The 25,510-nt window shown below is 35.9% G+C and overlaps 3 protein-coding genes across 4 annotated transcripts; 2 read left to right on the top strand and 1 right to left on the bottom strand.

The window, feature by feature from the left end:
- The first annotated feature begins 202 nt into the window (after positions 1 to 202).
- LOC109182711 (40S ribosomal protein S24-1-like) lies at positions 203 to 2,195 on the top strand. Its single transcript, XM_019332873.1, has 6 exons — positions 203 to 341; positions 424 to 499; positions 609 to 650; positions 943 to 1,113; positions 1,835 to 1,921; positions 2,049 to 2,195. Exons 2-6 carry the CDS (start codon positions 428 to 430, stop codon positions 2,088 to 2,090), a joined length of 414 nt encoding a protein of 137 aa, XP_019188418.1. The 5' UTR covers positions 203 to 341; positions 424 to 427; the 3' UTR covers positions 2,091 to 2,195.
- A 6,106-nt stretch (positions 2,196 to 8,301) lies between these two features.
- Positions 8,302 to 17,118, top strand: LOC109182706 (increased DNA methylation 1-like). 2 transcript variants are annotated; one of them, XM_019332867.1, is made up of 9 exons: positions 8,302 to 8,471; positions 8,727 to 10,556; positions 11,351 to 11,501; positions 11,614 to 11,696; positions 14,845 to 15,083; positions 15,196 to 15,282; positions 15,662 to 15,761; positions 15,998 to 16,211; positions 16,511 to 17,118. In XM_019332867.1, the coding sequence occupies exons 2-9, from the start codon at positions 8,742 to 8,744 to the stop codon at positions 16,702 to 16,704; spliced, it is 2,883 nt and encodes a 960-aa protein (XP_019188412.1). In that variant the 5' UTR covers positions 8,302 to 8,471; positions 8,727 to 8,741; the 3' UTR covers positions 16,705 to 17,118. The 2 variants fall into 2 exon arrangements, with proteins under 2 accessions (XP_019188412.1, XP_019188411.1); XM_019332866.1 differs by having other exon boundaries at positions 11,348 to 11,501.
- A 515-nt stretch (positions 17,119 to 17,633) lies between these two features.
- On the bottom strand, positions 17,634 to 25,204 carry LOC109182712 (uncharacterized isomerase BH0283-like). The gene is made up of 11 exons (XM_019332874.1): positions 24,910 to 25,204; positions 24,561 to 24,631; positions 23,806 to 23,914; positions 23,587 to 23,669; positions 23,141 to 23,302; positions 22,774 to 22,875; positions 20,685 to 20,912; positions 19,049 to 19,318; positions 18,587 to 18,748; positions 18,325 to 18,408; positions 17,634 to 17,997 (listed from the first exon to the last, which is right to left on the bottom strand). Exons 1-11 carry the CDS (start codon positions 24,974 to 24,976, stop codon positions 17,890 to 17,892), a joined length of 1,446 nt encoding a protein of 481 aa, XP_019188419.1. The 5' UTR covers positions 24,977 to 25,204; the 3' UTR covers positions 17,634 to 17,889.
- Between the last annotated feature and the right edge of the window lie 306 nt (positions 25,205 to 25,510).

The following is a 25,510-nucleotide window of genomic DNA, read 5'->3' as shown; positions in this document are numbered from 1 at the left end:
GCCGTTAACTTCACATCCGCGATTTTTTTTTTTTTTTTGCCTAAAAACGACATCGTTTTGACTTGTGTTCACCATTCTCGTGAACACGATTCCACGGCATAATTTGCGCTTGGGTGGGTACTAGTTTAGATATATAGATTTAGATAGATATTATTGAGGCCCGCCTAAAACGGCCCAAATTTAGCCCTGATATAAAATGAAAAACCCTAGGCTTAAAATTCTACTACCTGGCAAATTAGGGCACAGCCTCGCGAGACAAGGGAGACGGAGGAAGCGGTAGTGCGCTTGTGCCTTGTAGATCGAATTGGACAGTCGCCGGTGTAGTCTGCAAAGAGAGCAACGTATTATTCACAGTTTCTGATTGTGTAGCATCTATATACATTTGCGTAGCCATGTTGAATCTAAAGAAAAGTTTATCTGCAGGAAAATGGCTGACAAGGCGGTAACTATCAGAACTAGGAAGTTCATGACCAATCGCCTTCTCGCTAGGAAGCAATTTGTAAGTCCTCTAAACAGTCGATCGACATTGCTAGCAAATACACATGATACGCATGCATTTCTCATTGTTTTGGTTTGACTAGATGGTTTTTTGGATTTTGTTGAAGTAGGTCATCGATGTTCTCCACCCCGGTAGGGCCAATGTTTCGAAGGTTAGTTCTCTTACCTTTTTCTTTTCATTGCAGCTTGCTCGATTTTCCTCATTTTCTTTTTGCTATTTATTTTTGCATATAATTATTGTGCAAACTTAATTGTGGAGTTAATGAGCTACTGGTGCATTTATGTTTGATTAGTGTGCAATCAAGGTTTACTGGACATGATTAAATATCAATTGTCTAATGTTACTACTCTCAATTTGTATAGCTTTTTAATCAGCTCCAAGAGCTGTCATTTGATTCCCTGTGAATATGTTGTCATGCTTACAATTTGGTTATGTTTTTGAAGGCGGAATTGAAGGATAAGTTGTCAAGAATGTATGAGGTTAAAGATCCCAATGCCATTTTTGTCTTCAAATTCAGGACTCACTTTGGTGGTGGCAAATCAACTGGGTTTGGTTTGATCTATGATTCAGTTGAGAATGCGAAGAAATTCGAGCCCAAGTACAGGCTGATCAGGGTGAGTTTTTTTTTTTTTTTTTTTTTTTTTTTGGGTATTGGCTCTCTTATCTTTTAGTGAGAACTTTTGAATATGATGTTGCTGTGATGGATCTCTGTATCATACCTTTCTTAATTTCACTTACGTTCTTATGTTTCTTATGGATTCTTATCTTGAAGCTTGCTAGGTGCATGGCTTTAGTATCCTGGTGAACCAAATATTGGCACACATGTGAAATGAATACACGCATTTTACCTTAATTACTGATTGATAAAAACTTTGTTTTGGTTATTGCATTCCTGCTTATTCTTAAAATCCAGTGGAATTCTCATCTTGCCCACTGAATTCAATTTATTAGGAGGCATTAGAAATGTTCTTACTTATGGTTTATTTTTTAATACTGTTGAATGCTTTCGGTGTATTTCATTTTAATATTCTCATAATGCCTGGTGATGAATAAGTGTGTGTGAATTTGGCAGGCAGCTTTTAGTTTGCATTAAATTAACCATTTAGATATTTCAGTTTGTAATATCACATTCAAGCTAAAGCCTAAAGCTACCCACATATCATCCTATTCACAACTATGTATAATGAATTTATTTCATGTGTTTGTTGATGTGCAACTCTAACATTAGTAACACAATGTATTCCCAGTGTACCTGATGAATTAGTTCTTTTTTATGCTGTTTCTGTAGTTGATTAGATTGATTGGTTATAACGGGCTATTGAACTAATTTTGCAGAATGGATTGGATACCAAGGTTGAAAAATCTAGAAAACAGATGAAGGAGAGAAAGAACAGGACCAAGAAAATACGAGGTGTAAAGAAGGTAAGCCACCTTATATAATATAGAGAAATATCTATTATCTAATCGTGAAGTTTTTAGTATTTCCTATGGATTTGAAATCAAGTTTGTTATTGTGTTGGAGCTAATTATATAATTACATCTTTTGCAGACAAAGGCTGGAGATGCCGCTAAGGGAGGGAAGAAGAAGTGATTTCCATCACTCTTGTTATGTTGTTTTCTTTATTTTTTGTCAGAACCTGAGTTGGGTGATTTGCTATTTAATGTTTCTCCAAGTAGTTTAAATGCATTATATTAAGGGGGCGTTTGGTTCAGGTTATATAAGATAACCAAGGGAATGTGACATTCCAAAGCTCACATTCCGGTGTTTGGTTCATATTATCTCAGGGAATCTAACATTCCCAAGGAATGTCACATTCCCTCCACATAGGATTTTGAAGGGAATGTGATTCCCTTCAAAATCTTAGGTAATCTAAGATAACCTTGGTTATGTTAGTTATATATATATATATATATATATATATATATATATATATATATATATATATATTTATTATGTTATGTTAGTTTATAAAATAATTTTGTTTCTCAAGTTCAAGATTTTAGTTAATATTTTAAAATCATGTGATTATATATGATACCGTTATCTTATTTATTTATTTTAATTTTTAAATTTATTAAAATATATGAAAATATGTTTAAGGATATTATAGTGTGTATAAAAGATAACCCTAAACCAAACATCATTATATTACATACCCCAATTTTAACCAAACACAAGAATCTAACATTCCCAGTAATCTAACATTCCCAGCAATCTAACATTCCCTAGGTAATCTTACATTCCGTGAACCAAACGACCCCTAAATGATCCTTAATTCTTGTTTCATCAGACTATAAGTAGCAGATTTGTTTTTTACTTTAGCATATATAGCTCTGGATATAGTCTGCACTTTGTGGAATCTTTATATACCATTCGACAGTGTTTGGTTCAGGTTATATTGCATAACTTAAGGAATGTGAATATGGCAATAATATCACGGTGGGCCATAATGTTTTCTACTATAGTGTCTCACATTAAGTGGTTGTCTAACCCAACTAGACTTTTAGACGTTGCTTTTGTTATAATATTGGAATTTGTTAGCCTCCTCAAGATTCCTTGAATAATTGACGAGTGGCTTTAAGCATGGTTTGAATGTCAACTTTGTCAGCCTACACAACACAGTGTGAAATTGGGAAATGGAGCGTAATTGCTCTCCTGTTTTTTGTCGTATTAGTATTGGGTACAGATAAATAGTTGGTTGCGTAGAGTGCATACTGTATACGGAGAGGTTTTGGTTTAGGGTTTAGGGTTGTATATGGATAAAGAGTTGAATTTACTGGATATATCCAACACAGATGAGAAACTAGGCTTATTATCATCGTTTGAAGTTAATAAGGGTCGGCATAATTTGTTGAGCAAATACTAGGTTAGTGTGTACTAAAAAAATGCATAAGAAAAAAATGTGACATTAAACAAAATCAAATCAAACGAGGATTCCCTCCAATAGTTCTAAGTCCGTGAACAACTTGTGAATCATCTATATTCCAAGTGACCATAATCAAGATGTTAAAAACTTGACTAAATAATGATGCAAGTGAGTTATATTATTTTTATTCTTGTAACTTTTGTAGCATGTGCTTTTCTTATATTAGTATGTAAGTAAATATTGCAAGATGAAAGATAGTCTATTGGATTTTAAGTTAGAATAAATTATTAGTTTATTCTAATATTTTGGATGCAATTTTTCTTTGGGCTTCCACAGCATTCGGACGTAGATGAGATGATTATATGGTGATGTGGAGGAATAGTTGAACCAACAAAATGAGGAGATAAGGAAAGAAGTGTTGTTGGTCCAACTCCTCATTTTGTTGTATTTTGCGGCATATACAAAATTTTAAATTTGAAATATACTAACCGCTAATACAATTAAAATTTTTAAAATAAATTAAACTCAAAATTTGAAAATAAAAATTTTAAAAAGAATAAAAAATAAACATAAACAAATAAACATTTTTGACCTCGACGGTCAAATGATATATATATATATATATATATATATATATATATATATATATATAACATAGGGCGGGGCATAATTGTCCCCCACCCTATGTGCGCCAGTGTGTTGCATGGCGCCTTTGTAGTTCTCTCCGAAGAGAATAGTCTCTTAGGTGAAAACTTATCCTCCCCCGCCCCCTTATCCTGCTAGCCCTTTCTCCCCTATTTCTGATGCATGCGAGATGCCATTAGTGTATGTTATTTAATGATAGCATATCATTATTGAGTGATGCGACAACCCCGCCATAAGCATACTTATCTTTATACCGTGAACCATGATCCACATTGCAAGATGAACCATTGATATACATAAGAGGTGTTTGACCATTAATTGATTGTATTAGTTAATTAAACTAGATAATAGTAATACATGATTATAAGGGGGCGTTTGGTTCACAGAATCTTGGATTACCCCAGGTAATAGGATTACCTCCTGGAAGGTAATGTGAGATTTTGGGAATGTAAGATTACCTTGTGTGTTTGGTTTGAATGGTGTAATATAATATTACCTTGTTTGGTTCAGGGTTATATTTTAGGTTATATAGATAAATTTACAATAATGCCCTCAATAATACATACATACATACATACATACGTATATATATATATATATATATATATATATATAGGGATGCACTCAGGTGCGAATAAGTGCTCAGGAGGGAAATGCGAACGAATCAGCGCGCGACACGTGTCCAGATCTAATAACTTAAAAAAAATGCGGTGGCATTTTCGTAAATAATTGAACATCGAAGTGCAAGTAAAATCACTTACAAGTGCACCTACTTTCACCTATAAGTGCATGTAATTTTGCCTTGTTAGCATTCACTTTCCGCAAACATTCATGCATCTGGGTGTGCTTATAACTATATGTGCAACTATTTATAACTATAGGTGCAACTACTTATAACTATAGGTGCACCTACTTTCACCTATAAGTGCATGTAATTTTGCCTTGTTAGCATTCACTTTCCGTAAACATTCATGCACCTGGGTGTGCTTATAACTATATATGCAACTATTTACAACTATCGGTGCAACTACTTATAACTATATATGCAACTATTTACAACTATCGGTGCAACTACTTATAACTATAGGTGCACCTACTTTCACCTATAAGTGCATGTAATTTTGCCTTGTTAGCATTCATTGATCTGAGTTCAGCGGGTAGTAATACCCCTGAAAACCACTCGCAAACATTCATACACCTAGGTGCAACTACTTATAACTATTTGTGCAACTACTTAGAACTATAGGTGCAACTACTTAAAACTATAGGTGCAACTAAGTACTGATGCTCAGTGTAAGTTTTTACTTGCACCTATAATACATTTTACATGCACTTGTAATACATTTTACTTGCACTTCGATGTTCAATTATTTACGAAAATGCCACCGCGTTTTTTTAAAAAAATCAGCGTTTCTCATCCATTAGATCTGGACACGTGAACGAACAAAATTCATTCCTATTTCGCGCCTGGGCGAAGCATTCGCACCTGAGTGCAATTCTATATATATATATATATATATATATATATATATATATATTTATTTATTATGTGTTTTTTTTATTTATATCTATGAATGTATATCAAAACTTAAATATTAAAAAAAATTAAATATATAAATATACACATATGTATATTTAATTATATAAACATATATTAATTTCATCATTATTATTATTATTATTATTATTATTATTATTATTATTATTATTATTATTATTATATAAAGATTAGTTAACAAGGGCAAAGTTGGAATAATTCAAGGTAATCTAAGATTACCTAAAAAAATGGGGTAATCATATTACCTTGAAACATTACCGTCACATCAGCTTTAAGGTAATATAACATTACCTAGTAATCTCATAACTTGAACCAAACAAGGTAATATAATATTACCAGACTCAGATGACCTAGGTAATCTAAGATGACCTGAACCAAACGCCCCCTTAAAGTAATTTTACAATTTATTTGTATTATTTTATTATTATTAATTATTTTAATTTTATTTATTTTATTATTAATAATGTTATAATTACAAAGAAGAACTGTATAGTTAATAATACTTTAGTATTAAAATATAAATTAAAATAAAAATAAGTTATTAATAATAATTCACTATAACGTTCATTTTTAGTATACTGAATGTTTATATTTTGAATTATATTTAATATGAACATTTAAAAAATGAACATTCAATATACTTAAAAAAGCGTATGACGTGTTTGAAAAATGACTTATTCACCAAAATTTGCATTACTAAATAACTTTAGCTATTTGATTAATTAAAGTGTCGAACAACTAATTTGAGTGTTTAATTTGGTAAATATTTTTTTTGGCTTAGCTTATTGACGACAATAAGTTGAGAAGTTGAAAAAGCTACTTTGAGTTGCGTATTGATATTAATTTATTGTGCTTTCGTTTTAAAAGTCAAATTGTTTATTGTAATTGTTGATTATTGTAGTGCTTATAATTTCTATATAATTTTATTCAAATTTACATTTTTTTAAATATCATCCGTATAGAGCTTGGCATTTGAATTGACTTTTGGCTAAATACTCAAATTAGTATTTTAACTAGTCAAATAGCTAAAGTTGGTCAAATAATTGAAATAAGTCGAACATTGGTTGATAAGCAATTTTCTAAACAACTCACACATTTTTAGTATATTGAAGGTTCATTTTTAGCATATTAAATGTTCATGTTTTGAATGTTTTATCTTTAATATACTTTAAAAAATTTAGTATATTAAAAATGAACGCTTATTAGAGAATCTTCAACTGTAATTTTTTTGGAGTTTTAGAATTATGTGGATGTGAGAGATGGTGACATGGAGGGGAGAGAAGACAAGAGAGAAGGAGTATGTAGCAGGAAAATGTTTTTTTTTTTTTTTTTTTTTTTTTTGTGAGACCCATAAAACAAAATGAAAACAAATAACGCTTTGTGTGCGCGTTTAGCGCCCTCTCGTTCAATTGGTGCGTACAGTGCCAACTGGGCGCATGGAAGGAAGTTTTTAAATTTTTGAATTTTCTAGAGGGGCATAGTGAAATCACGTCTTTTTGTACTAGTGAGATAATATAGAAAGAGTGGGCATGAATTATTTTTTTGGGATCAGTGGGAGGGCAAAGCCCGACGTCTAGTCAATGGACACCCTCCGAGATATCTCTCTCGCACCGCAAAGCACTTAAGTCAAATAATAAATCATCATTGACGTTGGAAGGAGGTTCCCCCTCCCCCAATCAACCCACGTGGTGTTGGAGGCCCGAGTATAATTAGCCAGAGTGTCCGTCACTACATTTTGCTCTCTATATATATGTGAGTGAAGGAGATCTCTCAATGTTTCTCTTGCATCTCTCAATGATGTTACACAAAGGTCCTTTAGACGTGTTCCTACCTTCAAATCCTTCAATCCAGTCAATAATTTTCTTCACTTTGCACGATCAATTTCCTAAACCCCTTATTCCAAACCCATTCAACACCCTTGAGGATCCCCCAAACTTCCATAATCGCCACCTTGGAAGAAGAGACCTTGCATCCAAAACCACCACATCAGCTTCCTTGCGAGTCGCATAGTACCCCAACACAGCCTCCCTCATCTCCCCCATTGATCACACTCCATCAACATTAAGCACATACCAACTTTTCGAAGGCTTCTTCCATATTAAATTGATAATAGTAGAAGAAGTGCTCCTGTTGAGTGCCGATCACGTTCTTCTTATTCCTAAAGACATTTCTAGTTTCAGTTACTTGTATATAAATCCACCTTAACTTTTACCATGGTTCCGATCCTTATTGTTAAACACCAAATCGTTCCTCCATCTCTAAATTCACCATGCTGGATCGCAATAGTCGTAGACCATCCCCGCCCATATTTGGTTTCAGCTAGAGTGGGCATGGATTTGAGACAATCTTCTAAAGGGTATTATAAGTATGACTGGTTGAGATTTTTGAATTTCAAGATTTATAAATTAGCAGAAACTGCCAAGCACCTTGTGCTCAGATGGCATGTAGTGACCTTTCCCATGTGGGAAGTCATGAGATCGAGCCTCAGTGGAGGCGTTGTTGACTCTTTGTGCTTCATTAGGTTGAGAAAGTATATTTGAACACATACTACAATGTAATAGAGTCAGTAGCATTCAAAAAAAAAAAAAATTAGCAGAAACTCGGAGTGGAGGGAATGAACTAAGAAGGGGAACAGATCCGGCCGAAATTACATTTTAACCCCCGAAACGCTTTACACAACGCTGTATCACTCCGTAAGTACACAACTACGCATACCCTCTCTCTTCCGAAGTTCCAATTCGCTCTCTCTCTCTCTCTAAACCCCTGTCAGTTCTCATTCTCTCTCTAAAAATCCATTGTTCTAATTTCATCTTTCTTCTCTTCTGTCATACTTTACAAACCTATACTTACAGATTTTGTATATCTGACTGCCGCTTCTCCGATTTCGTATATTGCACCAGAGGTGAGATTTTATACTTGCTTCACGCTTCCAATTTTATTCACTGGCGTATGATTTTTATTCTTTAATTTTCACTTTTTTTTTTTTTTTTTTTTTTTTTTTTTTTTTTTTTTTTTGAGTTTCATGTTAACTTGCATTAAAATTTGTTCTTTGCCGTTCAAGTCTATTTTAGTTATGAGTAATGATCTTTGTTTTGTTTTTGTTTTTGTTTTTGTTTTATTTTATTTTTTTTTTAAATTTCAATTTCTGTGTTCTTAGGATTACTTTGGTGAGATGAGAGAGGGTTTGAGATCCAGTACCTTGTTGAAGGGGGTTAGACGGGAGTTGGACTTGAATGCTGATCCTCCTGAGAAAATTGAGGATTCTTTAATTACAACTGAACCTGCCTCTCATCAGGATAGTGATGCTCATTCTGTACAAATTGAGCTTGAAGAGAGTAAGAGCCAGTTTTCTTCTGAAGAATGTCCTGGAAATAGTGCCGGTTCTGACCGTGATGCAGGGTTGGTTACTGATTCTGCAATTGCTGAAAAATTGAACCTTGAAGAAACTGATGCAATGTTGATAGAAGATGATCCGAATTCAGCTAAATGTTCTGCTCTACCTTCGCCTGTAGGGAAGAAGCGCAGGGGGAGGAAAAGAAAGAGAGTTGAGAATACTCAATGCGGTGAACATGATGAAGACGAAAGAAAGGTAAACCGCTTACATTTGACTGGCTCAAATGGAAATGTTGGAAGGGTGTTGAGGTCCAGGACGATTGCTATTACTACTGACACTCGTCTGAACGGAGAGAGTATAGGTTTTGCGGGTGTAAAAATAAATAAAGATATTGATCATCTTGAGTTTGATAATTCTAAGAATAAATCATGTGGGAACAAGAATAATGAAATTGCTTCTCCAATTGGCAAGGGAATTAAAAAAAAGAAAGGTCGTCGTGGTAGACCGCCCAAGATGTTGGACAAAGATTGTATTTCTAGGATGGTTATTAACCAAAAAGATAAATTCAAAGTGTCCAAGAAAATACTTAAACCTAGAATGGCAGGAAGAATAGCGAAAAGTTCTAAGTTTGTAAATTCACAACTGGAAGAAGTGGTGCCACAGCTTTTGAATGATGAAAAGAAAAAGGTTATCAAGTCAAAAACACATGGTAACAAATCAAGAGAAGGGGAAATGAGTCGTAGGGAAGAAAAACAGGCCATCAGAGATCAGATAGTTGATATTTTGATGAAGGCAGGATGGACTATAGAATATAGGCCCAGATTAGGTAGGGACTACAGTGATGCAATTTATGTTGATTGTGAAGGAAGGCAACATTGGTCAGTCACTTTGGCCTACAGGAAACTCAAAGAGAAAGTTGAAGGGGGAAAGGCGGATGATAAGAGCATTGCAGCATTTACTCTAATTCCTGATGAGGTACTTGGAACACTATTCAGAATTACCGAAAAGGGAAAAAAGAAGACTAAAAATAAGTTGATTCAAAAAGGAAAATCTGCTAAAAAGAGCATGCGTAGCCCACAACGCAAAGAAAGATCCAATTCTAACCCCAAATCTGGATACAGAACTTTCAGGAAAAAAACTAAAATGAATGCAAACAGAAAACCATGTGCTCTTTTGGCTCGAAACTCTAGTGAAGTGTCTGATCAAAGTGGTGATGGATTTGTAGCGTATGATGGTAAGCGCAGTCTTCTCTCGTGGATGATTGATTTGGGAACAATCCCGTCTAATGCAGAGGTGCAGTACATGAGTGATAGGAGGACAAGAGCAATGCATGCTGGAAAGATCACCAGGGATGGGATTTTGTGTGAGTGCTGTGGTAAAATACTTTCCCTATTAGAATTTGAGTCCCATGCTGGAAGTGAACTGGGAGAGCCACTTAAACACATATGCCTTGCATCTGGACTATCCCTTTTGCAATGCTTAGTATCTTCATGGAGTAAACTAGAAGAATCTGATCATATTGGATTCCATCTTGTGGATGTGAATGGTGATGATCCAAATGATGACACATGCAATATCTGTGGTGATGGTGGTGACTTGATCTGTTGTGATGGCTGCCCATCAACATTCCATCAAAGTTGTTTAAATATTCAAGTAAGGATGTGTATTCATTTCTGTATTTCTTTTACACTGCAACTGTATTTTAGGGTGTGTAGGCAATTTGTGTGTGTATGGACATAGATTGAAGTTAATTCAATTTGGGTTGCCTTTTAGTGAAATTGTGCAGTTTTTAATTTTAGATTGTGTACTGAATAAATCAGTTATTAAATCTTTATCAACTATTTTAGTTTTCCATTAAGAAATATATTCACTTACATGGGGAAGCTCTACTTATAGTCTGGTCTAACATCAGGCTAAAAATTTCAGCCCTTGATGCATCTTTCTGTCTCATTTCTCACTCCCTAAATAATGGCTGAAAATAGGACAGCTTAATACTAGGATTTCTCCATGTAGATGTGAAAATGGGACACAAGTAAGTCTTTGCATTGACACCGTAAGATTATGTCATGCCAAATAAAAAGAATATGCTTCCATGTTGAATGTCAGATTGTCAGGCTAAAAACTCAAGCCATTGGTGCACTTTTCAATCTCAGTTCTCTCCCTCAAACAATGGTTGAGGTTAGGACAGCCTAATCTAGAGTTTCCCCACATGCATTTGAAAATGGGACGCATATAAGACTTGGAATTGACACTGTAAGATGATAGCACTCAAAACAAAAAGTATACACTTTTGGTCTGTGGCTAAATATGTAATGCCACTTCTTATTCCTCAAGTAAGAGATCAGGGTTTTTTACTCCACTATATATGCACTATTTATTTATATATCAGTTCAACTCTTAATTTTTCAAGTCAAACTGTATTGATTTTTGTCAACATGCTGCAGAAGTTTCCCTCTGGAGATTGGCGATGTATATATTGTTCATGCAAATTCTGCGGCACAATCAGTGGGAAATCCTGTCAAGCTGAATTATTCCATCATGTTGATGACACCACAAATGTCTCTGAATTGTCCTCATGCCTGTTGTGTGAGGGAAAATGTATATACTTAATTCTGTTGTTGTTTCCCAGAAAAAAACCCTAATCTCCTTTTCAATTTTATAATAGGAACCTGTTCATTGTCCTTATGATACTTTGTCTGGCATTTCACAGTTCATTTGGCTTGTACTCAGACTGAGGGTACTGAAGGTTTTGATTCAAAGGATTTGTCTTTTTGTGGAAAAGGATGCAAAAAGGTATATCCCATGCCTGAAATAAATGTTTAAATTTTGTTTCCATCTAAATACATGTATGAATTGCCTTGTTCGCAGCAAGTTCAACAACTTTTGATACTGAATACATAATAGCAAGACATTAAACTGTCATTCTACATGGGTAAATAACCATTGCAAAATAGTCGTGCAACAACTCAATGCCGAAACTGGAGTTCTTTCAAGGATCAGATGAACATAATAGTGGGACTAAGACCAGGTGACACAATTTAGTACTAAGGAGAAAAGACAAGCAGCTATTTTAGACCACTTCTCAGTATACATGTATACAAGACTAATTGTTCTTTCCAGTGTTATGACTCTGCTATTGTCTCTTTTAGTGTAACAGTGAAAAAGAAAGGAAATAAATTGTTAAAAGCCACATTTGTTACGGTTTAGAAGAAAGCCACATTCATAGTGTTCCTTCACTTAAATATAGAGAGAGACACACACACACACACACACACACACAAATGAGTTCAAATCAAACAGTGTTTATTCACATGATTAGTGTGAAAGAATAAAAGGGATTCTTGTATTCAGTGTCAAGAACTGTACAGAGATCTACTATTTATACAAGTATTAACTATTAACCTGACGGGCCCATTCCTAAAAGGGCTTAGGGTTTCAACACTCCCCCTCAAGCTAGAGAGTATAAATCATATTCTCCAAGCTTGTTACAAATATATCCAACTCTAGGAGCTCTAAGGGATTTTGTCAGAATTGACAAAGCTGGTTTTAATACACCCTGACACGATCTTCTCCCTAATGAAGTGGCAATCAACCTCGATGTGTTTGGTCCTCTCATGGTAAACTACATTTGAGGCGATGTGTAGAGCTGCTTGGTTGTCACATATCAGTGTCGTTGAGCAACATTGCCAGTTTGCCACATTGCAACTCTTGAAGTAAGTGCTTCAACCACATGAGCTCACATGTGGCAAGGCCCATAGCTACGTATTCAGCTTCAACACTAGACCTAGCAACCACATCGCTTCTTACTTTTCCAAGATATAAGATTATCACCAATGAGTATACAATAACTTGAAGTAGAGCGCCCGTTAAATGGACAACCGGCCCAATCTGCATCAGAATACCCAACAACCTGAGCATGCCCTCTATCTTCATATAGTAAACCTTGCACTGGTGCTCTCTTGATATACCTTAGAACCCGAACAACAATATTCGAATGAGTATCACAAGGGTTCTCAAGAAACTAACTCAACACACTAACTGCAAAAGAGATATCTGGTCGTGTGATTGTGAGATAATTCAATTTTCCAATTAATCTCCTGTATCGTTCTCGGTCAGGCAATGGCTCCCCCTGTCCTGGTAGAAGTTTAACATTCGGATCTATTGGATTATCCACAGGTCTACAATCCAACATACCAGTTTCTTCTAAAATATCCAAGGCATACTTTCTTTGAGAAATGACTATACCACCGCTAGACTGGGCCACTTCAATTCCAAGAAAACACTTTAGTTTGTCCAAAAATCCTTCTTGATCACTCCTTGTAATAACAATGTCATCCACATACAGTGCAAGGTATATGCATTTCCCATTAGAATGACGATAAAAAACATAATGATCAATTTCACTTCTAATCATACCAAACTCACACACCTGATACCACAGAGCTAAATCTCCCAAACCAAGCCCGTGGAGACTGCTTCAAACCATATAAGGAGCGATGAAGTTTACATACCAAACTAGACTCCCCCTGAGCAACAAACCCAGGTGGTTGCTCCATATAAACCTCATCTTGAAGGTCGCCATGGAGAAAAGCATTCTTGATATCCAACTGATGTAAGTCCCAATGATTTATAGTCACGTGTTCGTCCACGTTCACTGCACCAACTAAATACCGGAAGAGGAGAGAGAGAGAGAGAGAGCAACATGAATCGGAGTGGTCTCACGAGGTGGTTGGTGACGGCGGCGGTGGTAACCAACGAAGATCATGGATTCGAACACACTCCTAGGTGCGCCTCTTAAAGGTGAGTCCAAGGGTAGCAACGACACCTTGAATGGAGATCTGGAGAAGGAAATCTAACCGGAAAATCGAAAGCAATTCCGATGGCGGTGGCGGCACGGAGGGCGCGTGCGGCGGCAGTTGGTGATGGGTCTTCCGGTGTAGGCTCGCGACGAGGTTCCAAGAGGTCTAGTGGTGAAAGATTGGGAGAAAAACCACTAGATACGTCGGAACAAAGAAGAATCGTCGCGGCGGAAGAAATGGATTTTGTTTTAGGTGTTTTTTTAAAAAAAGTCTCTGATACCATGTGAAAGAATAAAATGGATTCTTTTTATTCAGTGTCAAGAATTGTACAGAGATCTACTGTTTATAAAGGTATTAATTTGTTAACCTAATGGGCTCATTCCTAAAAGGGCCTAGGAGATCAACAATTAGAGCATGGTTCAGTGCCAGTTGGACCTGCAAATTTTAAGAGGAACATATTTGGCAACTAGTATAGTAACAACTAACAAGTTCTGATGCCACAGTATGGATTAGGTTCCCATATCCATTCAAGAAATGTTGAGTTCTCTTCTTTCCATCTATAGACAGGATTGTGTGTGGAAATTAAGTGTCCTCCTTTCAGCTGAAACCCTAAAGCAATTGAGCCCTAAACTGGGGGATGAAAGAAAAAAAATATGTAATGCTGCAATCAAATAGACAAGTCAGACAACTAAAGAGGCTTACCAACACAGATTGGGAAAGAATTCCTTTAAATAGTCTGATGCAAGCAGAGCTTACAGTCCCTCGAGTTATAGAGGGCTATGTTGGTGTATGAGAGATAGATGCAATAGGATTGGATTTTTCAAGTTCAGTAAACAAATAATTTGAGATGTACATGCGCGGACAGATGCAGATATTTGCATGTATTATATAACGTTAGGTCAGGTTGGAGTTTGTCTTTGTATGGATTGACTAAACCCCAACTTGACTCAAAAGAACTCGGGTGTATCTTGTTTTAACCCATTACAATGTATACTCCACATTTATGATTTACCCACAGGTAATGAGTTGGTGGGTTCATGGAGAGCGTAATTGTTTTGATAGGGATATTAGCTTGTGTATATTCTATAGTATATATAGTACTTTTTACACATTGAGGTCCTCTTAACAATTCTTCTCTGTAGCTGTTTATGGGCTTTCAGGCGCTTCTTGGGGTAAGGCATGAGTTGGAAGAAGGACTTTCATGGACACTTCTTCACCGACGTGATGCCAGGAAGGACGAAACAGAGAATAATGGTTCATCAAGAATAGAATGTAACTCAAAATTAGCTGTTGCATTCTCTGTTATGGATGAGTGTTTTGTGCCTATAGTTGATCCACGAGGCAAAATCAATATGGTTCACAATGTTGTCTTTAACTGTGGGTAAGCATTTCATAACTGTGTTTACTGATATATATAGTACTTCATTATATCTGGTTTAAAGCATTTTATGGTTAGTTTTATATTTGTTAATGCAATACTGTTGTTTTCCCAGGTCAAATTTTAGGCGGCTGAACTATGATGGCTTCTATACTTTTATTCTGGAGAAGGGTGATGAACTTGCCTGTGCAGCATCTATAAGGTTGACTTTGAATGGTTTTTTGTTTTTTGTTTTTTAATTTTTGGTTCCCTCCTATTATTGCCCTAATGTGTTTAATCTTGCTTTACAAATGTATGGGTAACATTTTCTCAAATAATGTTTAGAATTTCATATGTTCCATATAGTGAATAAAGTTTTGTGGACTGGACTGGGGTGCTCTCTGTAATCTTTTTTTCAGAAACCATTTTTACTTTGTTAGGAATCAAAATTTTGTGTGCTTGATGCTTTTATTATCTGCATACAAAATAGCATCAGAAATTATATACTGTATCTTTTATATGGCTGATCTATTGCTTGGTATTTTTTTTTTTTTTTTTTTTTGTTACTAACAATTGAAATAATGTGTTTCCTCTGTACATAGGCTTCATGGGAATCAATTGGCTGAAATGCCTTTTATTGGGACACGGTACACATATCGTCGCAAAGGGATGTGCCGTCAACTTCTAACTGCAATTGAAACGGTAAGTTTATGTGACCAGTTTGATGGTGTCAAAAGCCTTTTCCTTTGTTAGATTTCTCTTAGCTTGATAATAGTCTATTAGAGGGCTAAAGCCACAGATGAAATAGAGATGTATTCTCATTTTTTCCTATGTGGCTGTGTGCGTTTTTTTGATATTTGTGATACCAAGTTGTGAGTGATTTTGTTTCTCTTCAGGCCTATATACCTGATGTTTTTATTGTATTTGAATTCGGTCAGGTTCTTGTTGAACTTGGTGTTGAGACACTGGTTATACCTGCTATACCAGCACTTAATGAAACATGGACTAAGGTTTTTGGCTTTATGCCCCTCGAGGAGGCAAAGAGACAAGAAATGAGGTGCATGAGTATGGTAGTGTTCCCCGGCACAGATATGCTACAGAAACCACTATTGAAGACTGAAGAAGATACTGGAAGACAAGGGACTTGTACTGGTATTTAATCTACATTCCCATTCCTATTATACTCCCTCAGTTCCATTTTACCTGTCTTGTTTACTATTCTTTGCTTATTTTTAAATTTGATTTTTGTGTTTAATAGTACTTTTAATGTAGTCTCTAAATATATAAACTTTATATACTAATACTAAACATTATGAAAAATTGAATTAAAAAATAACTGTAGTCAATCCTCGTTAACTGAACCAGACACAAAATGGGACGGGAGGGGGGTATTTGTTGAGGTTCCCTTTCATGAATCGCAATTAAGAAATTTTGTCATCTTGGAAATGCAGGGCAACAAAGTGAAGCTGAAGCTGAAGCTTCAGCAAGTACCGGCTCTGAGGATACATTTGCAACGTGCCCATCTCCTTCTAATGTGGTGTGTAACCTTCATGAACCCAATCGGCCAGTTACAGTTAGCAGTGAGCAGATCAGCCTTGCTGAACCCTTCTCTTGTGCGAGTGTTGATGCTAAGTTGCAAGCTTAAATGTGTGGGTGAATTGCAATCGTGTCTGTTCTTATGAGACGATATTTTCTCATTCGCTTCTCAGCTACTCAGGGAAACCTTGAAAATAATGCTTGAATAGTTGGAGCCATGATCATTGGTTGACTATCCTCTATCCTTGCACTACTTGTCTGGTTTGGTTTGGATGAGAAAAGGCCGCAGAGTCGAGTGATCTTTGCTTGTTCATTTTCATTTTTTCAATGTTGAAAGTGAAGGAGCACCACAATTCTAGTATAATACTGTAATTAGAAAATTTGTAAATAAAAGTAGGCATTGGACTAACCTGAATTCAGCATAGAGTAGTGTATTGCAGATAATTTGAATATGTATTTGTTTGAGGTGTTTTGCTTGTCCATTTTTTGATTGATTTACCAGTAATTTTCTTGTCTGCCTTGCTAGAGCTTCTTATTACCAAAAAATAAATTTTAAATATAAAAAATTGTATAATTAAATTTCACGTAAGCATCAGGATGCCACGTGTTAACTTAGTCAGCACCACATTAGTGATAAAATGTTGAATAGGAAATAATGAGACTTTAATTGCACTATTTTGCCACTTCAGAGAGCCTTGTTGGAGCTTTCTCCAATACTTAATTAGTTAACACCCAATGCGCGAATAGTTTGATGTCGCGAATAGTTTGATGTTGTGTAATTTTTAAATTAGTGTTTCAGAAATATATGGATCATCCTTGCATCGATTCTTAAGGTTGCTCCACTACTTAGATGACGAATGTAATAAAATATTTACTACTTGTATGATAAAAGACAACACCAGCTTGATGAAGAATATGCATGTTCTTAATATAGTTAGATTAGATGCATCTAAAAAATTTAGTAGAGTGCACTCAATTCTTACCCCCACAGTAGTGTTTTTTTCTGGGTTTAAAAAAATAAAAGGCATATGCCTGTCCTTGAGGGCATAGAACAATGAAATTATAAGATATAACAAGGAAATATATTTTAAGAAGGGCATTTTAGCACTATTTTTCTGTTGTTGAATAAGCTAGCTAGGAATAATCCCATTTCAAGGAAAACAAGAAAGAAACCATTCCCATTTCTGAGAAGCTCTGTAGTCTTGAATTGATTCATCAATGTATTTTTAATGATCTGTCTTCATTTGAGGCATTCTTTTAACACAGACATGATTTGCATAAACTTTTTCCTATACTAAACCAAAAGAGAACCCTCCATCACTGCACAAGCTTTCCCTTGCAAAAGTACTCTTTGATTCTCCTCATCTATACGCACATTCAACACACCACTTCTAGGTGATGCCTGTACCAAGCAAAGGACAAATCATTGTATCAAACAAGAGCTGCTGGAATATAGCTCAAACATGAGTTCATGTTCAAGTTTGTTGGGCAGAGGCCGGTAAAGGGCCAAGTCCAACAATTTGTGGCTAGGGGGATTGTCGGGCAGAGGCCGATAAAGGGTCAAGTCTAGTACCCTGCCTCTTGAAAATGTGATGGCAGTCTATAAGGAAATAAAGTTGCACCTTCGCTACTAGCTATAGCTTTTGGCGTAGTGGTAAGCGTTTGATCCTGACAAAGTTCAGCATGTATGTATACAGATATACTTCTAAAATTGAGAGAGAGGTAGTACCGCATAAGCAATAAAGTCCCGTTTCCCTAGAATCTTATGCCAATAGGAAGCCAAGGCACAATGAGCACTTCCACAAACAGGATCCTGAAAGGAAAAAAGATCAAGGGACTGGTTACCTTACTAGTTTTACCAGAAAGCTTAGATTCTACAAGTTCATAGGGCAGCCCTGTAAGTCTTATCTTTATAGTGAATGAGAGAATATATATGGCCAGGTTGTATAAATATTAAGAGGTATATTTCTAGTGACAGTTATCTAAACTACCTCTGGAATTCCCAATTTGGGGCAAAAGAACCGACTATAAAAATCAAATCCGGATCCTGGAGGAGCAGGTCCTGTAACAATCACTCCCTTTGATGGGCATTTTTGTATCTCATTAAACTGTGGTTGTAATCCTGCAACAGCTTCCCCTGATGAAAGCACAACCTGCCAAAATATAAAACCAGAATAACTATCTTTAGTGGAAACTAAATCTTGTCACTTGATTATTCCTTCTCATGCATGATGATCTTTTTTTCACAAAATCAACTCATATTGCAAGAGTACAGCTCTTTGGTTCATAATTTCAATTTTAATTTACTAATTGAAACTTCCATAGGTTGGATATGCAACCTGGATTCACTTGAGTCAACCGCAAGAAGTATTGTAGATTTTTTTTTTTTTTGGAAGCAAACGCAAGAAGTATTGTAGATATGAAGTGCAACATAACAAAAATGAAAGGCGTACAAAGAGGTCATCCTTGTCAGTCTTATTGATCTCAACCACAGATGCTTTGTTAAAGTCCTTTGAGATTGGTGGAATCGCAGCATAGTTGGTCTCCAAGACATGGACAATTGGAAAATTTAACTCAACAAAGAAGCCTTCTTTCTTGTCTGGCACTCTTCTGGCAGTCAAAATCCCAGATAGGGTCAAGAACTCGATGATATCAGTTTTGACGAAACCATAAAGAAATAGGAAATACGCAGCTGCCAGAGTTGCATGTCCACATAGATCTACCTACAATCAGTTAAAAATTTTGCAATCAAATCACATTATTGTCATATACTCAATTAAGTCAACAAATATATGTCTCAAAGAGGACAAAGCCAATATGCCAATCTTATAAACCATACAAGAAATAAAGAAGTACTACTTCTTACATACTAATAAATAGACCAGCAGAAAATTATTGAACATAGTCCAGCTAGAACATGCTTTAACCCTGAAGATACAAGAAAACTCAAGTTTTGGCTAAAGCTCCACCTAGCCAATAATTCTCATCTTACTCCTGGAGTAGTTCTTTCTTCAAAACTCAACTTAATTAACAAGTTCTCAGAAGAGCAATTCACTCAGTATCTTCCCATAAGAGGTTCAAAATAAACTGGTTCAGGGTATTTAGCCCTTGTTTCTTTGAAGTTTTTTATTTGATTATTATAATTTGCAGATGGAGATTTAACATTAATTTTGTTGGGTGGAGGCCGGTGAAGGGGCAAGTCCAGCACCCCTCTCGAAAATGTGGTGGTGGTATATAAAGAAGAAAATAAAGTTGCGCATTCACTGTGAGCTATAGCTTTTGGCATAGTAATAGGCACTTGACCCTACACTGTGAGCTATAGCTTTTGGCATAGTAATAGGCACTTGATCCTAACAATAGTATCAGAGCCAGATCACGAGCAAAAGCAAAAACTGTGCAGTTAAGATGGGGGGAGGGAGGATCATGGCCAAGTCAAACACCCTACGTCTCGAGGGTGCAAAAAACTGTGCAGTTAAGATTGGCCCGTGCTGGGAGGGAGGATTATGTGACTTATTGGATAGGGCTAAGTCCAGCACCATACCTCTAGAAGGTTTGAGTTCCAGCAAGAGCAAAAAACTGTGCAGTTAAGATTGACCAGTGATGGGATGGAAGATTATGTGAGGTATAACTTTTGGCATAGTAGTAGGCGCTTGATCGGTTGATCCTAACAATAGTATGAGAGCCAGGTCACAAGCAAAAGCAAAGAACTGTGCAGTTAAGATTGAGGAAGGGAGGATCATGTCCAAGTCCAACACCCTGTGTGCAGTTAAGATTGGCCCGTGCTGGGAGGGAGGATTATGTGACTTATTGGGCAGGGCTAAGTCCAGCACCATACCTCTACAAGGTTCAAGTTCCAGCAAGAGTAAAAAACTGACCCGTGATGGAGAATTATGTGAGCTATAACTTTTGGCGCAGTATCCTAACAGATTTGTCATTGTGCATTTAAAGAGTGTAATGATTGTTATTATTACACATTCAGTTAAATATTGGAATGCCATCATTATTCATATCAAACAAAGCACAATTCAATAGCAAGTTTATCCATTGATTTGGGGAGTAAATGAAAGGTGGATGGATTGAGTGATTGACCTCAGCCACGGGAGTGAACCAGCGAAGACGGAACTTGGGATGGGGAGTGGCAGTAGGATCGAGCAAAGCGTTGCCGGAATGAGTGATCGGAGTTAGGTAACAAGTCTCGGAGATGTTGAACTCCCGAGCAACAGCTTGTAGCCATTCATCGCTTCTGTCTTCTTCTTCCTCTAACAAACAAACAGCAGCGGGGTTTCCTTTGAAAGCCGAGTCTGTAAACGCATCCACCTGTCCACAAAATTACCAGTGTGAAATGAATGCGGATCGGAGTAGCCTGGAGGGGTAAAAACATTGAAATTCAAATTACCACACAGTATTTCACAGGCTTCTTCGCCATTGAAGACTGAAGAAAGGCTTAGCTTAGTAGACAACCGCCCGGGAATATAGATCGAGAAGATGAGTGAGTTTACCAAATCAGATTTTTACGCAACTGTGTGGTTCACATTTCACAACATTTGAGTTTGAGGGGTCAACTCACAACTCCTAATTTACTTCTAATATAACTAATCACTAGTCTTATTTTGACTATTATTGATCCATAATTATGAAAATTGCAATTACAGGTGCACAATATATTTTTGTTCTAAAAATATTTTTAGACATGTTGAAGAATTTATACTAATCACTGACTTATAAGTAATCAATGATAAGGAAGAGGGAAGAAATGCAAGTTTTGTAGTTTTAGGTTGTGTCTATGAAAATCTGGAAAATCTAGAAAATGAATTTAAAAATCATTTTCCGAATTTTTAGTGTTTGACAAAGGGAGAAATGATGATCAACGAAAATTGATTTTCAATCAAAGGGAAAACAATTCAATATTTTTGAAAAATAACTTCTTCTTTTTTTGGGGGGGGGGGGGAGAAAGTCATTTTTTAAATTAAAAAAAAACTCAACAACTTCTTTCATGTTCTCCATCTTCTTCGTTGGTTTCCGTCAAAATTCAGAAATCTGGTTTTCGACAGAAACTAGTATTTGGTTTCCAAAGCCGGAAACCAAATGATCTGATTTCCAAAGTCGAAAACAAGTTTTTTTTTTTAAAAAAATACAATTTTGCTCATTTTCTGAAAAATGGTTCAAACACACTAAGACAATTTTTCTAAAATGCAACCAAACACTAAAAATGAAAATATTTTCTAAAAATGACGCATTTTCTGGAAAACATATTTCAGGTTTCCAAACACACCATTAGCTGAAAATTAGGAACAAGAAAAAGGCTCATCCCTTCATTCTTGCAATGCAAGTTGCAACTTCAATACTGAAATCCATATACTAACAGTATAAATATTTGTTTAGCCATTGTAATAAAACTATAAACAGAAACAACAGAGCTAGCTTGCAGCTAGCTGAAGAAAACAAGAAAATCTAACATGTCTTCATTATTTACATAATCCATTACTGCCATCCTTGACTCTCCCTATTTCACATGGAAACAAGAAATTTCCAGGAATTAAAGCTAGTCAATGCATTATTAGTACACTGCATTGGTTACAGAAATAAAGATACTGGTAACACTTTTGTGTCTAAATCAAGAAAAACTTAATGCACGGTTAACTAATGTTACAAGAGAGGGACCCAGTGGAGCCTAATCACCAAATCCCTTCTTTCGACATTTTCAGAAAGTTGCAGAGGGTAATGTTCGGTAGTTCACTATAACCCGCCTTCTTCTTCTTTATCTTTGTGATCTTCACCGCCCCCGTCCCAGTCCCTTTTGTTTGTGTGACAACCGTCACCGAGATCAAGTTGTAGTACTGTAAACAGTAAAGAGTTGTTAAGCAAGGAACTATATAAGGCAAAAGTTCAAAATCTCGATCGTGTGGAAAAACCAATATGGTCAGCACTTTGCCTCTTAATTGGATGGCGGCGAGCGGGGATTAGTATGAGTATGGTACAAGCTTAAAGGTGTCTCTTATAGTTAGAGACTATTTAGGACACCTCGTGGTCTAACCAAAAAACCTAAAATCTTACAATGCGTAGTTGCAGTATGACAAATGCAGAGCTTTCATTTTATACCCTAAATTAACAGCCTGCCTAATCTTGAATGCCATAGACAATATACTGGAAAGTAAAAGATAGACAAAATCGTTTTTACCTCACAAACACCATGCAATAACAAACGATGGAAAGGATCTTGAACAGAAAGGTCCAGCACATCCCCATCACCACTATCTTTGATAAAAGTTCGAAGACATTCCTAAAAAACCCGTAATTTTAGTGTCATCATTGAAAAATAACAAAAGCAAAAGTACATTAAAAATTGAAAAGAGTAAAAATACTTGGACACTTGGAGCATAACAAGGTGATTCAGAATGTAAATCAGTTGCATAAATATTTTATTTCATATTTACTTGCATGTGTATACAATTAACAACCACAAAGCTCCTAAACACTTGGACTTTAAAATTCAGTATCAACAAAAATAGTAGATAATTTATATGACACATGATACTGAAAATTACCTCATAATTATTGATGAGTTCTGGAAGAAAGTTACGGCGAAGTGCCTCTCTTGTTCGACAATCCACTCTATGCCATGCGGTTAATACTGCAGCCTTATCATTATTAATAGTGCAACTTTTCCGCTTTGACACTGAACTTTCAAGGGCCTTCATCATGGTAGCCTAACCAAAAGAAGAATAGGCAAAACGAATGTAAAGGATGTCAGCAAAAATGGCATACACATATTACCAGCAAAGCAAGACATAATGTGGATAAATAACCAAGAAAATCCACACACAGATTTATACAAGGAGGCATGCATTTGTCACACTTTCAGTATAATAAATACTTTCGTCCAACTTAAGAATTACATAAGGTCAAAAACAACAAAAATTAAATAAAATTTAAAAATAAATAAATAAATATGTCAACATGTGAAATATGCATCTCAAAAGGAGCAAATAACCTCTTTATCCATGTCAATGTTCCTGAACTTGTCCCACTCTCCAAGATTTGTCATGCAAAATGGTGAGAGAGGCACATCATCACCTGTGAATTACGAAGTTAATATAAGTTTAGTAATATAAAACAACAACAGTATTAAGTATGATGGACTAGACAGACGTTAAATTTATGGCGTGACAACATAATATTGGAAAGGAAACCAATGAAGGATATAGTTTACCAAAAGGTGGCGGAGCAAACAACCCTCTAATTTCTTCAGCATTCAAGCGAGGAACCAATTCCATCAGTAGACGGTCATTCAACCATCTGCGAGATCTTCGGTTGCTGACCTGAGATGAATATTAAGCCTTGGCATCAATAATTGCCAAAGAAACATTATATGAAACACGAAATCTTTGGCATATTAACTTTTCGAACTACAGTTGCCACCATGGTAATTCTAATACTCACTACCATTTGTCCATTTCTCCCTTCTTAACAGCACAATTCAAATCTATGTTTAACCCTTCAATACCAGATGCAAATACTTAATGGCTTCAACAGAAACTAGTCAATTATCCCAACTAGGAGAAGGATAGAGAAATACAACATCTACTGGTTTACATTGACAAACATCAGGCAAGAAAGCCTCAAACTTTAAGTTGGCAAAATCTTATAGTCAGTCACCTTGACCACCCAATATAACACAGTAAAACTCAATATTAATCTTGTGATTCTTGTCCCATTAGCCATTCATAGATAGATAGGTTAAGAACAAAGTTATGATCTTGACTGCCACAGGCTAAATTGCACCATGAATTGGTCATTTGCTAAAAGATGATAGACGAAGTAAAGACAAAACTCTCAAAAAGTTTAAAGTCCAAAGCATAAATTATAAAAATATTCAACTTTGGCTAAGAAAAGTTACGGAGTATTATTATGTTAAGCAATCCCGTCCCTTCTAAAATCTCATATAAAGAAGTTTGAGAAAATTACTTTTCCAGCCAAGTTTTCAAGTAACTCAATCTTCTTCTCAATAGCAAACCCTCGGGACTTCACATTTTCTCCTGCAATCCATCCCGAGAGAAAAATTACTCATTCTTATAGAACATCCTGAAATGGATTAGAAATAGCAACCGCAGATCTATATCGAATAAGACGAGAAACCGCAGGTCCATTACACAATTGAAAACAGAATGAATAAGAATGGGCATTGAAATTCTTAGTCCATTGAAGTAATTAAACAAGTACCGATAAAAATCAGCAACAACAAAATCCAGAACACTTAACACATTAGCACGCAGATGAAAGAACGGAATTGGAGAGATTTGGGTGAGAATTGAACCTTTGGGATTGTCAAAGAGGGTCGAGAAGATGAGATCTTCTCTCTGCAAGACTTCAGGGGTCGCCATGCTTGTTTGAATTTTGACTTCTGAGGAGAATAAAGATTGTCTCTTTAGAATCAGGTGAGACAGATCGGAAGAGGAAAGCAAGAGAGAAAATGGTGGTTGAATGTCAGAGGAAGAAGATGCGTAGCGAAGAAGATGGCAGCCAAACAGGACCTTAAATTGCAAGACTAGCAGCAAATGCAGAAGAATATGCCGTGACGGATTTCTTTATCCCTTATTTGGGCCTTAAATTTTGGTAAGCTACAAATATATGGACATCGCTCCAATACGTAAGGACAGCTGTTTAACTGTTGATTTTTTGGGTTATCACAAAATTTATTTATCATATATATATAATCACAATAAATGTGTTACCGGAGTATATTTATACAATAATCTTTTACATTGCTATATTTTTGAAGTACAAGAATTTAAGCGTGTCCCGTCGTCACAAGCTCAATTTTATACTAGATAATTGACTACTACTCCCCGTTATCACAAGCTCAATTTTATACTAGATAATTGACTACTAAATATAACGGTTATAATATGACACAA

This window comes from Ipomoea nil, unplaced genomic scaffold (genome assembly GCF_001879475.1).
Source record: "Ipomoea nil cultivar Tokyo-kokei standard unplaced genomic scaffold, Asagao_1.1 scaffold1074, whole genome shotgun sequence".
Classification (NCBI taxonomy): domain Eukaryota; kingdom Viridiplantae; phylum Streptophyta; class Magnoliopsida; order Solanales; family Convolvulaceae; genus Ipomoea; species Ipomoea nil.
This window is presented reverse-complemented; position numbering and strand designations above follow the sequence as displayed.

What these genes read in the sequence shown, in the direction of transcription:
- LOC109182711 (XM_019332873.1), top strand. Translation starts at nt 428, where the DNA reads ATGGCTGACAAGGCGGTAACTATCAGAACTAGGAAGTTCATGACCAAT. An exon ending in TTCTCGCTAGGAAGCAATTT is followed by an intron (nt 500 to 608) that starts GTAAGTCCTCTA and finishes TTGTTGAAGTAG; the next exon opens with GTCATCGATGTTCTCCACCC. An exon ending in AAATACGAGGTGTAAAGAAG is followed by an intron (nt 1,922 to 2,048) that starts GTAAGCCACCTT and finishes CATCTTTTGCAG; the next exon opens with ACAAAGGCTGGAGATGCCGC.
- LOC109182706 (XM_019332866.1), top strand. Translation starts at nt 8,742, where the DNA reads ATGAGAGAGGGTTTGAGATCCAGTACCTTGTTGAAGGGGGTTAGACGG. An exon ending in AAAGTTGTTTAAATATTCAA is followed by an intron (nt 10,557 to 11,347) that starts GTAAGGATGTGT and finishes AACATGCTGCAG; the next exon opens with AAGTTTCCCTCTGGAGATTG. An exon ending in CCTGTTGTGTGAGGGAAAAT is followed by an intron (nt 11,502 to 11,613) that starts GTATATACTTAA and finishes GGCATTTCACAG; the next exon opens with TTCATTTGGCTTGTACTCAG.
- LOC109182712 (XM_019332874.1), bottom strand. Translation starts at nt 24,976, where the DNA reads ATGGCGACCCCTGAAGTCTTGCAGAGAGAAGATCTCATCTTCTCGACC. An exon ending in CCTCTTTGACAATCCCAAAG is followed by an intron (nt 24,632 to 24,909) that starts GTTCAATTCTCA and finishes GATGGATTGCAG; the next exon opens with GAGAAAATGTGAAGTCCCGA. An exon ending in CTGACAAGGATGACCTCTTT is followed by an intron (nt 18,749 to 19,048) that starts GTACGCCTTTCA and finishes ATATTTTGGCAG; the next exon opens with GTTGTGCTTTCATCAGGGGA.